The 15265-nt window shown below is 34.2% G+C and overlaps 1 protein-coding gene across 1 annotated transcript in view; it reads right to left on the reverse strand.

The window, feature by feature from the left end:
• Positions 1–7768: 7768 nt before the first annotated feature.
• LOC117100353 (spermatogenesis-associated protein 4-like) overlaps positions 7769–15265 on the reverse strand; it is a 55333-nt gene continuing 47836 nt past the window's right edge. Inside the window, exons 4-5 of the mRNA XM_033240015.1 lie at positions 9572–9734; positions 7769–8034 (exon numbers count right to left, since the gene is read on the reverse strand). Of these exons, the coding sequence (XP_033095906.1) occupies positions 7915–8034; positions 9572–9734 (283 nt within the window). The 3' untranslated portion in view covers positions 7769–7914. The remainder of the gene's footprint in view (positions 8035–9571; positions 9735–15265) is intronic.

Here is a 15265-nt window from a genome sequence, read left to right on the forward strand (position 1 = left end):
TGTGTATAAGAGACAGCCCCCACCCCCTCCCCCTCCCGTCTGGAAAAACCTGGCGCCACCACTGGTTTGGTCTACAGGAGCTCGAGCTCATGCTTCGTACAGGTCATTCCATTCGTAGAAAAAGCCTTTAATGGTGAAACTATACCTGTCGTTAACCATAGTCTGTCTCTTATACACATCTAGATGTGTATAAGAGACAGATCATAATGTGTTGAATGAAATATATAATATGGATGTATTTATTATTTATGTGGAGCTTTGTTCGGATGGCGCCGATATCATGTTACTTTTTTTTTGGTGATCCGCTCCGCTAGCGGATCACTGCTTGTTATTGTCAGAGATCTTTTTTTTTATTCTAGCTTCTCCTCATTTCTTGTTAGCACGATATCTAAAAATTGGCACGAGATTCATACTACCCCACCATGACAAAAGGAAGTAACTGACAATTTTTCATAAAACAAGTTTTTTAGTCGCTATCAACGAACAAATAATTTGGAACATATTGATATATTTTGAGTATGCTCAAATCCCACTAATTAACAAGTAATTAGCAACACAAAAAGGAAGTAAGAGACTAAAAATACAGTAAAAACCACCAGAATAGGAAGCAGGTGACAAAATCAACATGCTCCAAATTCCTTAATTACTCAATGCAATGCAAACAATTTGCTTCCTTTTGTCATGGTGGGGCAGCATACATGCACGCTTCAACAAACATTTAGCTTGCCCTGGAATAGTCACAATAAGGTTTTCAAAGTGCGCAGTTATGCGTGACGTCATCTACGCGCAATTTTGCGTTTTTACATTATCGATCATATCAGCCTAACTAATTAGATTTGAGTTTTCTTTCAATGTCATGACTACAGTTTTATTTCAGCAATGACTTTGTTCTACTTTATAAATTGTTTATGATACAGTACCACCCAATTTCTTCCTTTGGGCTTAGTTGACTGAAGGGATAACATGTTGTCTAATACTGGTTGGCGTACGCCAGTAGTTGGTCTCCATCAAAGATGAGTGCAGCCTAACTTTGATAGATTGAAATGCATTCATTCAGGTGTGGTGATATTTGATGTTGTTTTTCATAGTTTTGTGAACTTTCATTACCTTTGTCCTGTGTAGGTACAGTATATAGTTAGGTTTTATAGACTGATGTTTAAAATTATGTTTAAGGGTTATCAAGTTTTTAAGCGTTTCAAGTTGTTTTGCTTTTGATGCATGCTAATCATACTACAATACTTCAGGAACTCAGTGCACCTCATCTTGAGGACCCCGGGATATGTGGAGGGATAAGCGCACTCTAGAGGAGTTTAGAGTTAGAACTGATATGTATCTGTAGTTGAAAGGAACAATAAAGTACAGTGTTTAGAATGAGAGTACCTCCAGAATAGTAACGCTTACCTAAATGTTAAACTATTACCTATGTATTGCTGAGCTTGTTTAGTGATGGGCACACAATGAAATGCGATTTAAGATCAATTACGCTTTTTAAATTTAGCGTTAGCATTTCCTATTGCCTTTATAGTTTCAACCAGTAGCGGGAAGAGGTGATTTATGTGTTTGATTCTAGAGTTTAAATACCAAAAATCTGAAACAACTCGTTTGTCGGTTGAATTTTTTCTTGGAAACGATGTGTATGGTTGATGTCCTATTTGTTCAGTTTTGTCTTGATATTCTTTTTGTCTTTATCCGTAGCGAAATACGGTCAAATGAAAAAGGGTCATACCTGTAATTTGTTGAGTAAATGTCTGTTTTAAAGTTGGGAAACTGGATAATTCTCCATATAGTGAAAATGCATCCCTATGTTTTGTTAGTGTATCACAGAGTCCTTCGTTTTCAGTACACATGTGATAAAATTCTATCACTAAGATCAATATGTTTCCTGCATACTTCTTGTTCGGACATTGAAGAAATAGAACGTTTGTTTCTAAATGTGGATACTTTCGTAAGTTATCTTGTTTGATGTTCAGTCTGTCTGTTGGTGGTTCATTAGTTACAGAACAAGGTTAGTTATTTTTATTACATATTTGGCACAACAAATCAGGAAATGGCCAGAGGGGTGCCAAGAGGACACCATGGGCTGAGAGCCCAACACAAGGTGTGGGTATCCTATAAAACCCCTGTCTAAACGAACAAACAATAACTAACAAAACAGCACAAAGGAAAAGACAACATATCAGATTAAAAGTTAGGTGAAGGTTAGCAACTGATTTGTATTTTGATGATGCATTTCGTTTAGCTGTTAGTTATTATTATTTGTTTCTCCTCTGTGTAGTGTTACTAACATATATCCGAAGGACATAAATTTGATATCATATCGGATTGTCTGATGTGAAATGTTTTTTTTTCCATCTAATCAGCTAACGTTTCCGTAGCTAAAACTAAATCAATGCCAGTTAAATTTTCTACAATCAAAGCTAAAATTTTGAACTTGTAACTCTATATTTAATAATTCCAATTGCAACATGTACTTGGCATATACGTACCCACCATTCCCTAAACAAAATCTAGTTGGTGTTATGAGTGTGGGAGTAAGCTGTGACAAAGAATTGAGAAATAACAGTTCTTGTAACACCACTATGATCAAATAAAGTTAAAACATTCTTGCCATCAAGTAAATTTATTACACAAACAAATGCCCAAAAACGATTTTATTGTTATTAGATTAAAATAGGTTCTTCACAAAGTCTTAATAAGATTTCTTATTGAGTATTTCAGTTGGTTTCTAACAGTCTCAAGTAACACCTTGCTCAGATGAGTCTGTTCGTCTCGCAATTTTAAGTAATTTATGCTTCTTTTAAAAAATACTTAATGTGTTAATCCATGGATTATTTGAATTCTTGCTTTCCTAGAGATGGATAGTATGCAGCTTTATTGCAGCGCTGAACGCTGACCACGGCACTAAATGTAGCAGGTTGTTAACGTGGATAAGTCTCCCTTGGTGTACTGATGGCAAGTGGATGCCGGCGTCAATTTGAAATTTGAAGACCGTGTGATGATCGCTATCTAATGGGTTTTCCACCACACACAAGTGATGGATTTTTTCACAAGAGTTAGTAAAAACAAAATCGATCAGTGAACCGTCATTAGCATGAGATGAGGGTCAAGTCCATAAGCATGTACAATTCAATTCAATTCAAATTTATTTTAGCATAATTCAACACATTACAAATAACAAAACAATGAACAATAAAAAGATAATTTAGTAAAACATTTACAGCTCAGGATAACCCAAAAAAACCGAATCGGTTTAATTCCGTTGGGGTCCATTAAATGAAAACAAATACATAAAAGTTGGTTAAAAACTAAAACAAACATTTAAAATTTATAACAACCTTTAAAATTTCTAATAAAAGTAAAACTAATAAAAGAAATAAAACCCATTAAACCTTAAAAGTATGTAAAAGTGGATGTGAAAAAACAGGTAAAAAACAAACATTAAAATTTATTAAAAAAACCTTTAAAACTCCTTATCATAAAGTAAATTAATAAAAACAATAAAAACTCTGGTTAAACCTTAAAAGACGTAAAAGTGTAAGTAAAAAAGCAGGTAAAAAGCGGTATGTATAAGATTTTACAAAAAAATTATGTTTATGTTTAAAGCATATTTATATGTTAAAACTGTTTAATGATTGTCATTTCCGATTTTGCTGCTAAATATAATTTTAATCTTTTCTTGAATATATTTAAACTAGGTGAAGACTTGATCATATAGGGTAGTTTGTTCCACTCTTGTATAGCCGTAACATAAAATGCCTTACTGTTTTGACTGGTTATTTTAGGTTTTACAAAGTTCATTCTCCTTTGTCTCGTATTGTAATTATGCCTTTCGGAAAGTTTGGTAAAATGTGTATTAAGATACTCTGGTCCTATAGAATTGGCTATTTTATATACATGGTTTAATTTTAATTGGATAACTCTGTCATTTACATTTAGCAAACCAAGCTCGTCTAATTCTCTTTGGCCAACATGACTTCGCGGTCCCGCATCATTAATAAAACGGACCATCTTATTTTGCATAACCTGCAATTTCTTTTTCATGTGACTTGGAACAGACGAATACCAAGAGGAGCAAACGTAATCGTAGTGGCACTGAATAAGTGCAGAGCAAATCATTTTTTTAGAGTTTACGTTTAAACTTTTTGCTTGTCTATGCATAAATCTAAGTCTATCGCCGCATTTTTTAATTATTGATTTAGCTATTGCTTCGCCTGACAATGTTCTGTCTAATTCTACACCTAAGTATGTGAGTGATTCAAAATTTTTTATTACATTGCCATCACATATGATGTTTAAGTCTATGTTATTTTTCAGTTTCTTTTTTGTACCAAACAATATAGTTTCTGTTTTTCCTAAATGTAGCGACAATTTGTTTTCAATAAGCCAATGGTTGCATGACTGTAGTTCATTACTCAAAATAGATAAAATTTCATTTGGATTTTTACCATCTACAATGATAGCTGTATCGTCTGCGTACATAAATGGTTTTGACTTTACACTAGTTGTAATATCATTGATATAACATATGAATAGCAATGGACCGAGAATACTGCCTTGTGGTACTCCGCACGATATATTAAGAGGTGCTGACCTAGCTATTTTTAAACATACTACTTGTTTTCTATTAGTTAGATAGGACTTGAACCAATTATTATTATCTACTCCCATAACCTCCAATTTACTACAGAGCTAGTATTTCATGGTCTACAGTATCAAATGCTTTCTGTAAATCTAGTGTAACCATACCTACAAATGAACCATTTGATAATTTTGTTCTTATGTAATCACTGATGTGGATTAAGCTGGTGTCAGTGGAATAACCTTTGCGGAACCCTGATTGATTTTCATAAAGTACATCGTGTGTATTTAAATAATCATTTAATTGACAGAATATTGAACGTTCAAGAATCTCTGAAAAAACATTTAAAATGCTAATCGGCCTATAATTTGAAACATCTGATCTATCATTCTTTTTGTATAATGGTTGCACTTTCGCAACTTTTAAATCGTCAGGAACAATATTGGTTTTTATTGACAAATTGATAATGTACGTAGCAGGACCTCGTAAGATATCGGCTCCATCTTTCAAAAATCTAGCAGGAATACCATCCATGGCGGTACCTTTAGATATATTAAGCTTACATAGTTCATTATATACAAAATCTTCACTAACCTCTTTAAGTTTAAATGCTCCATGCACTATACCCTTTTGACTGTAATATTGTTTAAATTTTTGCGATGCAACACCAAATCTTAAAAATACTTTTGGAAGACTACTAGCGAGCCTGGCAGCAACAGTCGTAAAAAAGGAATTAAAATAGTTTGCAACTTCTATTCTATCAAAATATATAGTATCATTTTCCTTAAGAACAATAGTAGGAGACAATTTTGATTTAATATCATAACCTAATGACTTTAGGTTCTTCCATATTTGTTTTGATTTTCCTTTGTTTTCATCAATTTGTTGATTTATGTATTCTGCTTTAGCCTTTGATATATCTTTTAACCTGATTTCTTAATTTACAGTACTTCTGATAGGTACTTTGAGACCTATCTTTTTTAAATTTTTGAAGCAAGATGTCATGAGCATTTATACTTTCTAAAATACTGTATAATTATTCATCCATGGTTCTGTTCTTGCTTTTAATCGCACTTTCTTTGATTGGGGCTACATTGTTTATTACTTTAAGTAATAAACCTTTAAAATTATTCCAAGCAATATTAACATCATTTGAACAAGTTACCCTTGTCCAATCCATTTCTGATAATTTAGATTTAAAGTTGTCTATGTTGTAGTTTTTTAAAGATCTAATTTTGACTGTTTTGTGTAGATTTATAGGTTCTCTGTTTATTTTACGCGTACAAAAAATTATATAATGGTCACTAAATCCTGTTTCTATTGTACCAAAATCTGAGATAGTAGGCATGTGGTTACAAATTATGTGATCAATTATGCTACTAGTTGTACGAGTAATTCTTGTTGGTTTGTCAATAATTTGTTTACAGTTGAACATAGATAAAATGCTATTTATTTTCCTATACAAAGATGAATTTGTTTTTTTTAAATCAATATTTAAGTCTCCCATTATAATTATCTCAGAACTCATGTTAATTTGAGAAAAGTTATTGTCCCATGGGGGATGATAGCATACTCCAAATATTATTGGCTTTGTTTTGGGTAGAACTATTTCCAACCATAAACTTTCCATATTTTCGTCTTGCAGACCATGTTTCTCTTTAAATGCCATATCACTCCGTACATAAACGCAGACTCCTCCGCCATCTCTACTTCTGTCGTTCCTCAAAAGTATATAGTTATCAACTTTAACCACATCATGTGGAACAGAGCTGTCCAACCAAGATTCACTAATAGAAAATATAGCTACATTTGTTTCGTGTATTATTTTTCTAATTTCAGATATTTTTGGTGGTAAAGATCTGACGTTTGCATGCATGAAATGTAGACCTTTCTTTTTAAAGTTACGATATTTTGTAGAAAACCCATTTTCATTTTCGTTTTTGCAATTTTCCGCGTTACTACTTGGTGGATTATCTGTTGCATCTGACTCAAAATCAAAAGAAACATCATTTGGCGCAAACGGCAATGCTGCAACAGAGCATTCGTCACAGATATATGAAAATGGGCGTTCACTATATATGAGTTCGTTGCACGTATCTTCTGTTATAAATCTGTGTGTACATTTTATATGTGTCCATTTTCCACATCCATCACAATCTACTGCTTTGCTTCTAGATATGACAACTCTACCACATCCTTGGCATGGGCATTTTGGTGTGCGAGATCGTGTTGGCCCAGGATTAATTTCAATATCCCCACATCGGAGCATACAAATAAAGAATGTTCTCCAAATAATGTGATTTGAGGTGTTCCTGCACCGGCTGAATCTGGAACGTGATATAACATTGGAAGTCAAACTTTCGTTGTGTGAGACATTTATCTTCTTTCTCCTGATATATGAGCAAGTGTGTATAAGTTCATCAGTATATAGGCCTGCTGTGTAGTGTAAAAACATGAAGTAAATACACGCAGCAGCTAAAATACTGTATCTACAGTAACTGTCATCCTGAATGTTTGTAAACAAAGCAATGTAGAGACGTAGCGTAGTGTCTAGTGTACCTGTCACGTAACAAGTTACGTAACTCTATTGTTATGGTCCCGGTTTGGCGGCAAAAACACAAGAGCTGTCAAAAAATTTTCACTTGATTTTTTCTCAGTTTTGAGTAAAGCAGGAGTAAACTAATTCACTTTGATTGTTTAGTGCACTTACCAATATGCATTTTAAATAGTTGGGTTTGTTTTTGCTGTGATTTTTTGATGAATGAATCACAAAGGCCCGAGTGGTACCGGTAGTTTCGATGATGATGTCCAGGTCGTAGGTATACAACGTCCGGCGTTGGTATATGGACCCCGGCTGACTGCTTCTATAGCCTAGCAAAAAACTGATCCTGTATTTATTGGATTACTAAAAGTATCACAAAAAATCACTCTTGTTACAGTTCCAACAAGTCAATAGAGGAATATTGAAACATTTGACCACCAAATTAACCGGCTAATTCATCTGTAAAACAAAATTTTCTTCAAGATTTTGTACAGAGTGTGTATACACGTACACATCTCCAATACGTATTCAATATGTAAAAAGCTCCTGTAATAATGCACATGTGGTTTCTACTACATATTCAACAAATATGACACAAATTTAAAGATATTCTAATAATTGACAATCTAAGACTAATACAGTATAGCTTTATGGAATGTTGATGATGACTTTTAATAGTATAAACATCAGAAGCTACATTCTTACAAAATATTCTGACTTGTATATTATTTGTTGTTGGCTGTGAACTTTACACTTTCTTTGTCTAAATCATTTTCTTAATTAGCAAACCTGCTCACATGCTCACATTTCTGACTGACAGTTGGCCAATGGTTGGCTTAACATTATAGCGAACTGGATCTTCATATCTTTCCTTTTGCCTATGCTCTATTCTTCTATTTATAACTTCTTGGGCCTAGAGACAAAAACAATTAGTTTAAAACAAATACTGACAAATGTAAAACTTATTTTTTATCTAGATCAACATTTGATTTTTAGAGTCTAATATACAAAACATAAAATAATAGACTGCAGTGGCTGTGCAAAAAAAAACAAAAAAAAAAACAATTTGATTTGATTTTTATATCTTTATAAATGGCATCATAAAACATGATTAAAAAGTTGGACATCAGAATACAAAACAACATAAAATACAGATGAAAATGGTAGGCCCTACAAAGACTTAAAAATTACTTTAAAACAGATAAAGTATGGTAAAAATATAAAAATATAAAATGGTCAGAAATATATTAAATTTAATCGATGGGCAAAAATTACAAAAGACATTCAACACACAAACAACAGATGACACATGGAAGTTGTTAATATTAAAACAACTTACGGTAAAGCCCTTCACTTTTGCAGCCCTTTATACAGTATTTGCAATTTTACAATTAGAAATATTTTGCTGCCTTTTTATTTTTACGATTTTACAATTTCCAGTCATTTTTTAACATGATGCAGAAACCTACAAAAATATTTTTTAGTCTATATTTCACCTAGAGCTTCCTTTTGGTTCCTGATTTCTGATTTTTCGATCAATCTCCTACCCTACCGATTGCTAGGCTAGTTTACCATAATTTTAATAGGCAGGCCTTGGCCTAATTGCAGTTACTCTAGGGCACTCTTCAACAAGGTTTTTTTTAAAGTCGATATATTAGGGAATCTTGCAGCAAATGTAGGCCTAACAGTTATCAATGAAGCTTTCTGTGTGTGTTTGAGAGCCAAGGGTACCGCAGATGAATCTGACTGGCGTGTTATTTTTTTTTTTGGCCTAATTTCATTTAATTTAAAATAAAGTGCCATTAATTATCAACTAATCACTACAACACAGTTATTGTGTAATACAAAGTCGCCCTATCATTGAGTATGGTGCTCCTATCAGGAGGGAACTTTTGATTTGTTTGACGACGCAACAATGGAACAGAACCACTCCTACTATCCTATCCTTGCAAGTTTTTTCGACTTTCCATGCTGCTTCTTTGTTTTATTAGGCCTAGGCCTTACTCCCTACATTGCGTCCTAAAATCCACGCGATGACAACTTAACATTCTTGTATGTGCAGATGACTTTTAGTGATGTCATTACGTTCTACAGTATGTCCTACTGTAACGTCGTTGTGCAAACAAAAGCTCTCTATATAACCTGTTGATGTTTGTAACAACTTAGTTTTAGATTTCAATAATTTTGTAAAAGTTTTGGTCTCTTATGGTTACCATATTTAAATTTTAGGTTTTCGGTAAACCGAAGTTTTAAAAAAATACATTCCTAATTTTACTGTTTTTAAATCTTTCACTTTAAATATTTTTGAGTACAGATGAAAGGATAAGGATTTTTTGAAATGATAATTGGTAGGGCAAAAACAGGTAGGGCAAAAACAACATATTCCTACAGTATAACATATAGATTGCTTTGATTACTCAGTTATGGCTCAATCAGTGAAGTTTCTCTACCTTTTGTTGACAAGTTATGATGTTTGGCTCTGTTGAAAATTCAGTAATTTTTAGGTTGGTTTTCACAGATGTTGAAGCTGTCGATCTGGCATGTAGTGGCAGTCTCATCTGGTAGCTATGATCTGTAAAGTCAATATCATGTTCCAATTCCAATCGCCTAATTCTGAAATTACAAACCAATAATATCATATACATATATATAATTAATATAGATCTCCATTGTGTTTCTTTTTATTTTTATTTTTAAATTTCAAATAAAATAAACTATGTAGTGGTGAGAATAAGAAAAACTGCACTGCTACTGTATTAAGGAAATAAAACTCTGAAACTTATAACAGTGCTCCCCCACCCCCAAAAAAAATATTGGAATTGTTTTCAGGGTCCTTCTGGTGGTTACTTAAACAGTATTGTATACACATTGGGAAGACATTCCTAGAGGTACTGTATTAGGTGTTTTCAAGGTCAAAGAAGGAACAAGAAATGATTTCAAGTTGAATACCTGGTAAAGTTAATGTACATTATACTAGTGGTTCCCAACCATTTTGCATACGCAGATCCCTCACGACATGTCAAGTGTCTCAACGGACCCCTATGTCTAAGTATTACTCATTGTCGATACGATTTCACAATAGTACACACAAAGCAGGGGTAGATACTGGAATTCGAGATAGAAACCACAGTCCCACCATGATTGGAGTGGGGTACAAAATGTCTACAGCACTTCTAGATGGCCAGAAGTGTATTTTCTTTTATCCCCTATTTACTTTTAATTAGTAAAATTTACAGCTCCTGAATTTTTATATATATTTAATATCCAGGTAAAAGCAATGACAAAACATGTTAACAAGATGTTCAATACCTGACAATGCCCTATCAAGTGGCTGTCTAAACACTAAACTAAACATCTAAACATTACATAAAGTATACACACAATAGATAAAAGATTCAGCAATAAAATATTAGAATATGTATGTCAAATGTATAGAGGCACTTAATTATTAGCAGTAATATGTTCATGGTCTACAAATGTAGCAGACACCCTGCCAATCCTTTTGACTTGGCGGACCCCCAATTATTTTTTTCACGGACCCCCAGAAGCGTAACAAGAGTTTTTGCCGCCCGGGGGAAAGAGTAGAAACCTTCCGCACCCCCAATTATAATTATAATAATTTGAAATAAATTGATATTGATTGTATAGACTTTAAGCATATCCGTACCATACGTCCATATCAGGCACTGTCTAAATAACATTTAAACCCAAATAACTATTAGTATTCTAGCACTCATATGTTCTTTCTTACCAGAGGTGGTGCCAGGATTTGCCCAAGGAGGGTCCGACGAGGGGGAAGATTTCCTTGACGAGAGCAAAGTGGGTGTGATTGAGCGTCACTTAAAATCTTCCGAAAGTGGTCTGCGGGGGGGGGGCTAAGCCCCCGAAAATTTTTGAAATTTATGGGTTTCAAAGGCTTATTTAATCGATTTTAGAGTATACCATTATTTTCATTATTTTTTCCCCAACGAATTATGGTTTTCTCCCCGACGGGGTGGGGGGTTGGAGCACAGCTATCCCCGAAGGGGGACCTGGCGCCACCCCTGTTTCTTACTATTGAAACTGCATTACAATGTTTGGAACTTTGTGTACAACTTTACCATTATCATGATTTGTAAGGCTGTTGTATTTATCGCATACAGCTTAGTATTCTTATTTTCTAAATTTATCTTATAGTAGAGTCTTGTAAAGTTGCTGAATTTTTAACGTTGTTCAAACTCGCAACTGAATTTTGTGTGCTTTTGCATCAGCAAATATGTTAATAACATGAGCAAAGTTAGCAATGTTGTCTGATTCATCACGCTCAATACTAAGTACCAAAGAAGATAGTCTCGCTTTTCCCATCGTGGCTCTGAGATATGGCAGGATAAGCTTTAGTCGTGTAGTCATTAGAGAATAGGAGAAAAAAAACCAAAAGAAAATGGTCGAAATGGATTGAAAAGAAATCACAATCTAAAAATTTGCTAATAAAAACAACTACAATCAGATTCCTATTATTAACTGGAAAATATTCATGCCTGACAACATACATCAATTTCGTCGTGTTTTTCTAAAAAGTGCAATCTTTTTTTACTCTCATTCTCCCATTTCAGCACCTCCTCCACCCCCACAAACCTGGCGCCTGGGGCACGTGCCCCTCCTTGACCCCCTAGCTATGCCACTGCGGACCCCTAGGAGGGAACCACTGCATATACAGTACTATGACCATGACAAAAACCACTGATTATCAAGATTATTTTTCTAACCAGAAACAAAATCAAGCAAATATTGGTCATTCTTTCTGCTGGTTAACACTTGGTTCAACTTCTGGCATCTTTACCTTTTTAAGGAACTGTAATTATTGTGATTTATAATCAAGAATCAGGGGGATGCTACCATTGTCACAGTCATATCACTGAAAATTTAAAACCAACAAATTTTGGGGCAAAAAGTCGGGTTGTTGCACGTGACTAACACGATCGGCTAAGTCCTTTGATACATGCATCACTGATTTTCACACATTGGCTAAGTTATTTAGTGATTAACAGCACCCTGCTGTTTAATGTGTATTCTAACCCTGATAAAATGGTGTGAAAAAAAAAAGGATGTGAACAGTTTAGATGGAGTGTTCACCTAATACTGACACAAACAAAATAATTCTCTGGTGCCATACCTGCCAGAAAACCAACTAAAACTAAGTATTGCGCCCGAGTAACGAAACTGAACAGTAAACAATGAGTTCACTTGGAGTATTCCTGATATTTTATCACAAAATCTTGTTTCAAGATTACATGAGGCAGAGATCCCAAGTTTGAAAACCAAAAAATAGGGAGATTTTTTTCATGAAGCGATCGTCTCCTGTAGCGACGCACTGTGACGCCTTACAACACGCTGTGCAACATGAAAGTATTACACAAAATGAAGAAAACAAACAATTTTCATCAATTTGTTTACTTTTATTTAACAATTTTACATTTGTTTACACATTGCAGTTGGCCTAAAATATAAATTTATAAATATTATTATTTATTTAGCATTTTGCTAGTAAAGCGTTCTTGGCAGCAGTCAACAAGGCTTTGCTTGGTCTGTCTCTTATACACATCTAGATGTGTATAAGAGACAGTTATCGGGCACTGTTGCTGAGTATTTACAATAACTAATTTTTACAAATTAATTGATGCCTACCATAGCATAAATTGAAAAACACTTTAATAGTCTTACCACAATTGCGAAATACTTTTGGAAAAAGAACTTTTAAATATCGCTCAATTAAATTATGTAACTCAATTATCAGACATTTGTAGCAATATTTCTTCCCTTTCCTTACAATCCTTTAAAAATCTAATTTAATTTACCCATTTGTTTTTCTTTTCTGTTTCTTGTATTTATGTAATTTATACTATAATAACTGGTACATAATGCCATGAAAAAACATTAAATCCATCTATACATGCGTAACTAGGCCGAAGGCCGCAGAGTCACGACCATCACTACACACAGACGCCAACCCAACACAACACATATACAGTACATACCCTGCAGTGCAGATAGAGCCTAGCTAGGCCTAAGCCCTACATATATTTCGGGATCGATATTAAAATAAACTTCATTTTTCGGAAGACTGCTTAGTACCAAAATCTATTAACTATATTTTTTTTAGTATTGTTATTAAAGAACTGAAGCTTACTTGAAAGCACCAATTCTGTTCCAAATCTTCGCGGTGAAAACTTTGGGCCCCATCCATTTTCATGTGATTTCTGATTTCGTTAATTTGTTGAAATTTATTTACTCAACTGACAGCCATTTCATTGAATGAGGTCGGCGCTGGATGCAAAAGATCGTAACATGGAGGATAAACAAGGCGGTTCTACCACGCCTGCCTTGCCCTGGAGTTATTTTGATAAACAACTTAATTAACAACTCCCTGGCCTTGTTTATGACATTTTATGGCGCCATAGTATATTGGCTTAAGATAAGAATTTTTGTTTCATTGCTCTATGACATCTTGGAAATCACATTTTTCGTGACATTTTCGGGATATTTTTAAAAATCGGGAGATATTAATAAAAATCGGGAGGGCGGGAGACGGCCTAAAAATTCGGGAGAAACCCGCGATTTTCGGGAGACTTGGGATCTCTGCATGAGGTCCCACGCACACATGCGCCATATTTGAAGTCAAATAAGTTCAAAGCAAAATAATTGGTGATCCGCTCCGCTAGCGGATCACCTCTTGTTATTGTCAGATCTTTTTTTTTTCTCCCCATTTCTTGTTAGCACGATCTAAAAATTGGCACGAGATTCATACATGCACGTTTCAACAAACATTTAACTTGGCCTGGAATAGTCACAATAAGGTTTTCAATGAGCGCAGTTATCAGTTATACGTGACATCATCTACGCGCAATTTTGCGTTTCTACATTATCGATCATATCAGCCTAACCAATTGCCATTTCGAAATCGTATTAAGTGAGCATTAACTTCAAGTCAAAATTTTAAAATGCTCGAAATCACATTTAGATTAAAATAGAGCACATTTCAGGCAATTTTGCGTTTTTACATTATCGTTCATATCAGTCTAACCAATTGCCATTTCGAAATCGTATTAAGTGAGCATTAACTTCAAGTCAATGTTAAATGTAATGTACCCTAATTTTACGCGTGCGCGTCATAACGCACGCGTCAAAATTTTAAAATGCTCGAAATCACATTTAGATTAAATTAGAGCACGTTTCAAGTCATTTTGAGCATTTCAAAATTTTTTGAAATTTACCACAACGCATGCGCATTTTTACGCGCGCAGCACGTATGGAACCTAGATTTTAATGTTTTTGTCACATTTTGGGTTCCTGACATTGTTTTGACAAGTTTCCAATCTTTTCAATCACTCTATGGCCAATAACAATGCCGTACGCACGCATCAAACATAGTGACCCTTGTGCGCATTTGTTCCGATATACAGTGAAATTTTGCTAAAATTAGGCCTCATTTTAAACAGTTACAGCTCTTTAGGATGAAAGGTGACCCCAAATTTTTATTACATATTCTGAAAGCACATGAGTTGTAAATATGATTTTATAGATCATAATGGTTGATCGGACATTATGACCTCATCATATTGCCATCTGAATTCAACAAACTGAATATTATCGATGACGTCATTTTAACAAATGCGCATTTGAGCGTATCTCGCTTATTCTTGATCGATTGTCTTCCAACTTTGAGTATGTTGTAGCTGAGGCAATTCTCTTTCATATATGTGGAATTTTTTTACATTTTGATGACGTCATCATGGTCAAAATATAGGGTTTTGCTTACACCCTCATCTTTCTTTCGTCAAGCCTTTAATGACCCCATAATCACCTTAATCTGTCATGATTTCTGAATCATATTTAGTGGGTATAAACTTCAGGTTATGGTTAAATGTTGTGTACATTATATTTTTGTGCGCGCGTAATAACACAAGCGTTCGCATGCGTCAAAATTAATATATGCTTTATATCATGTCTTTTTTTAAACCAGTTATAGCTCCTTGGATGAAACGTGACCCCTAAATTTTATTACATATTCTGAAAGCACATGAGCTGTAGATATGATTTTATATATCATAATAGCTGATCGGACATTGTGACGTCATCATATTGCCATCTGAATTTTTAAAAACTGA

Source organism: Anneissia japonica, unplaced genomic scaffold (assembly GCF_011630105.1).
Source record: "Anneissia japonica isolate Jap-2015-1 unplaced genomic scaffold, ASM1163010v1 scaffold287922_len478547_cov175, whole genome shotgun sequence".
NCBI classification, from domain to species: domain Eukaryota; kingdom Metazoa; phylum Echinodermata; class Crinoidea; order Comatulida; family Comatulidae; genus Anneissia; species Anneissia japonica.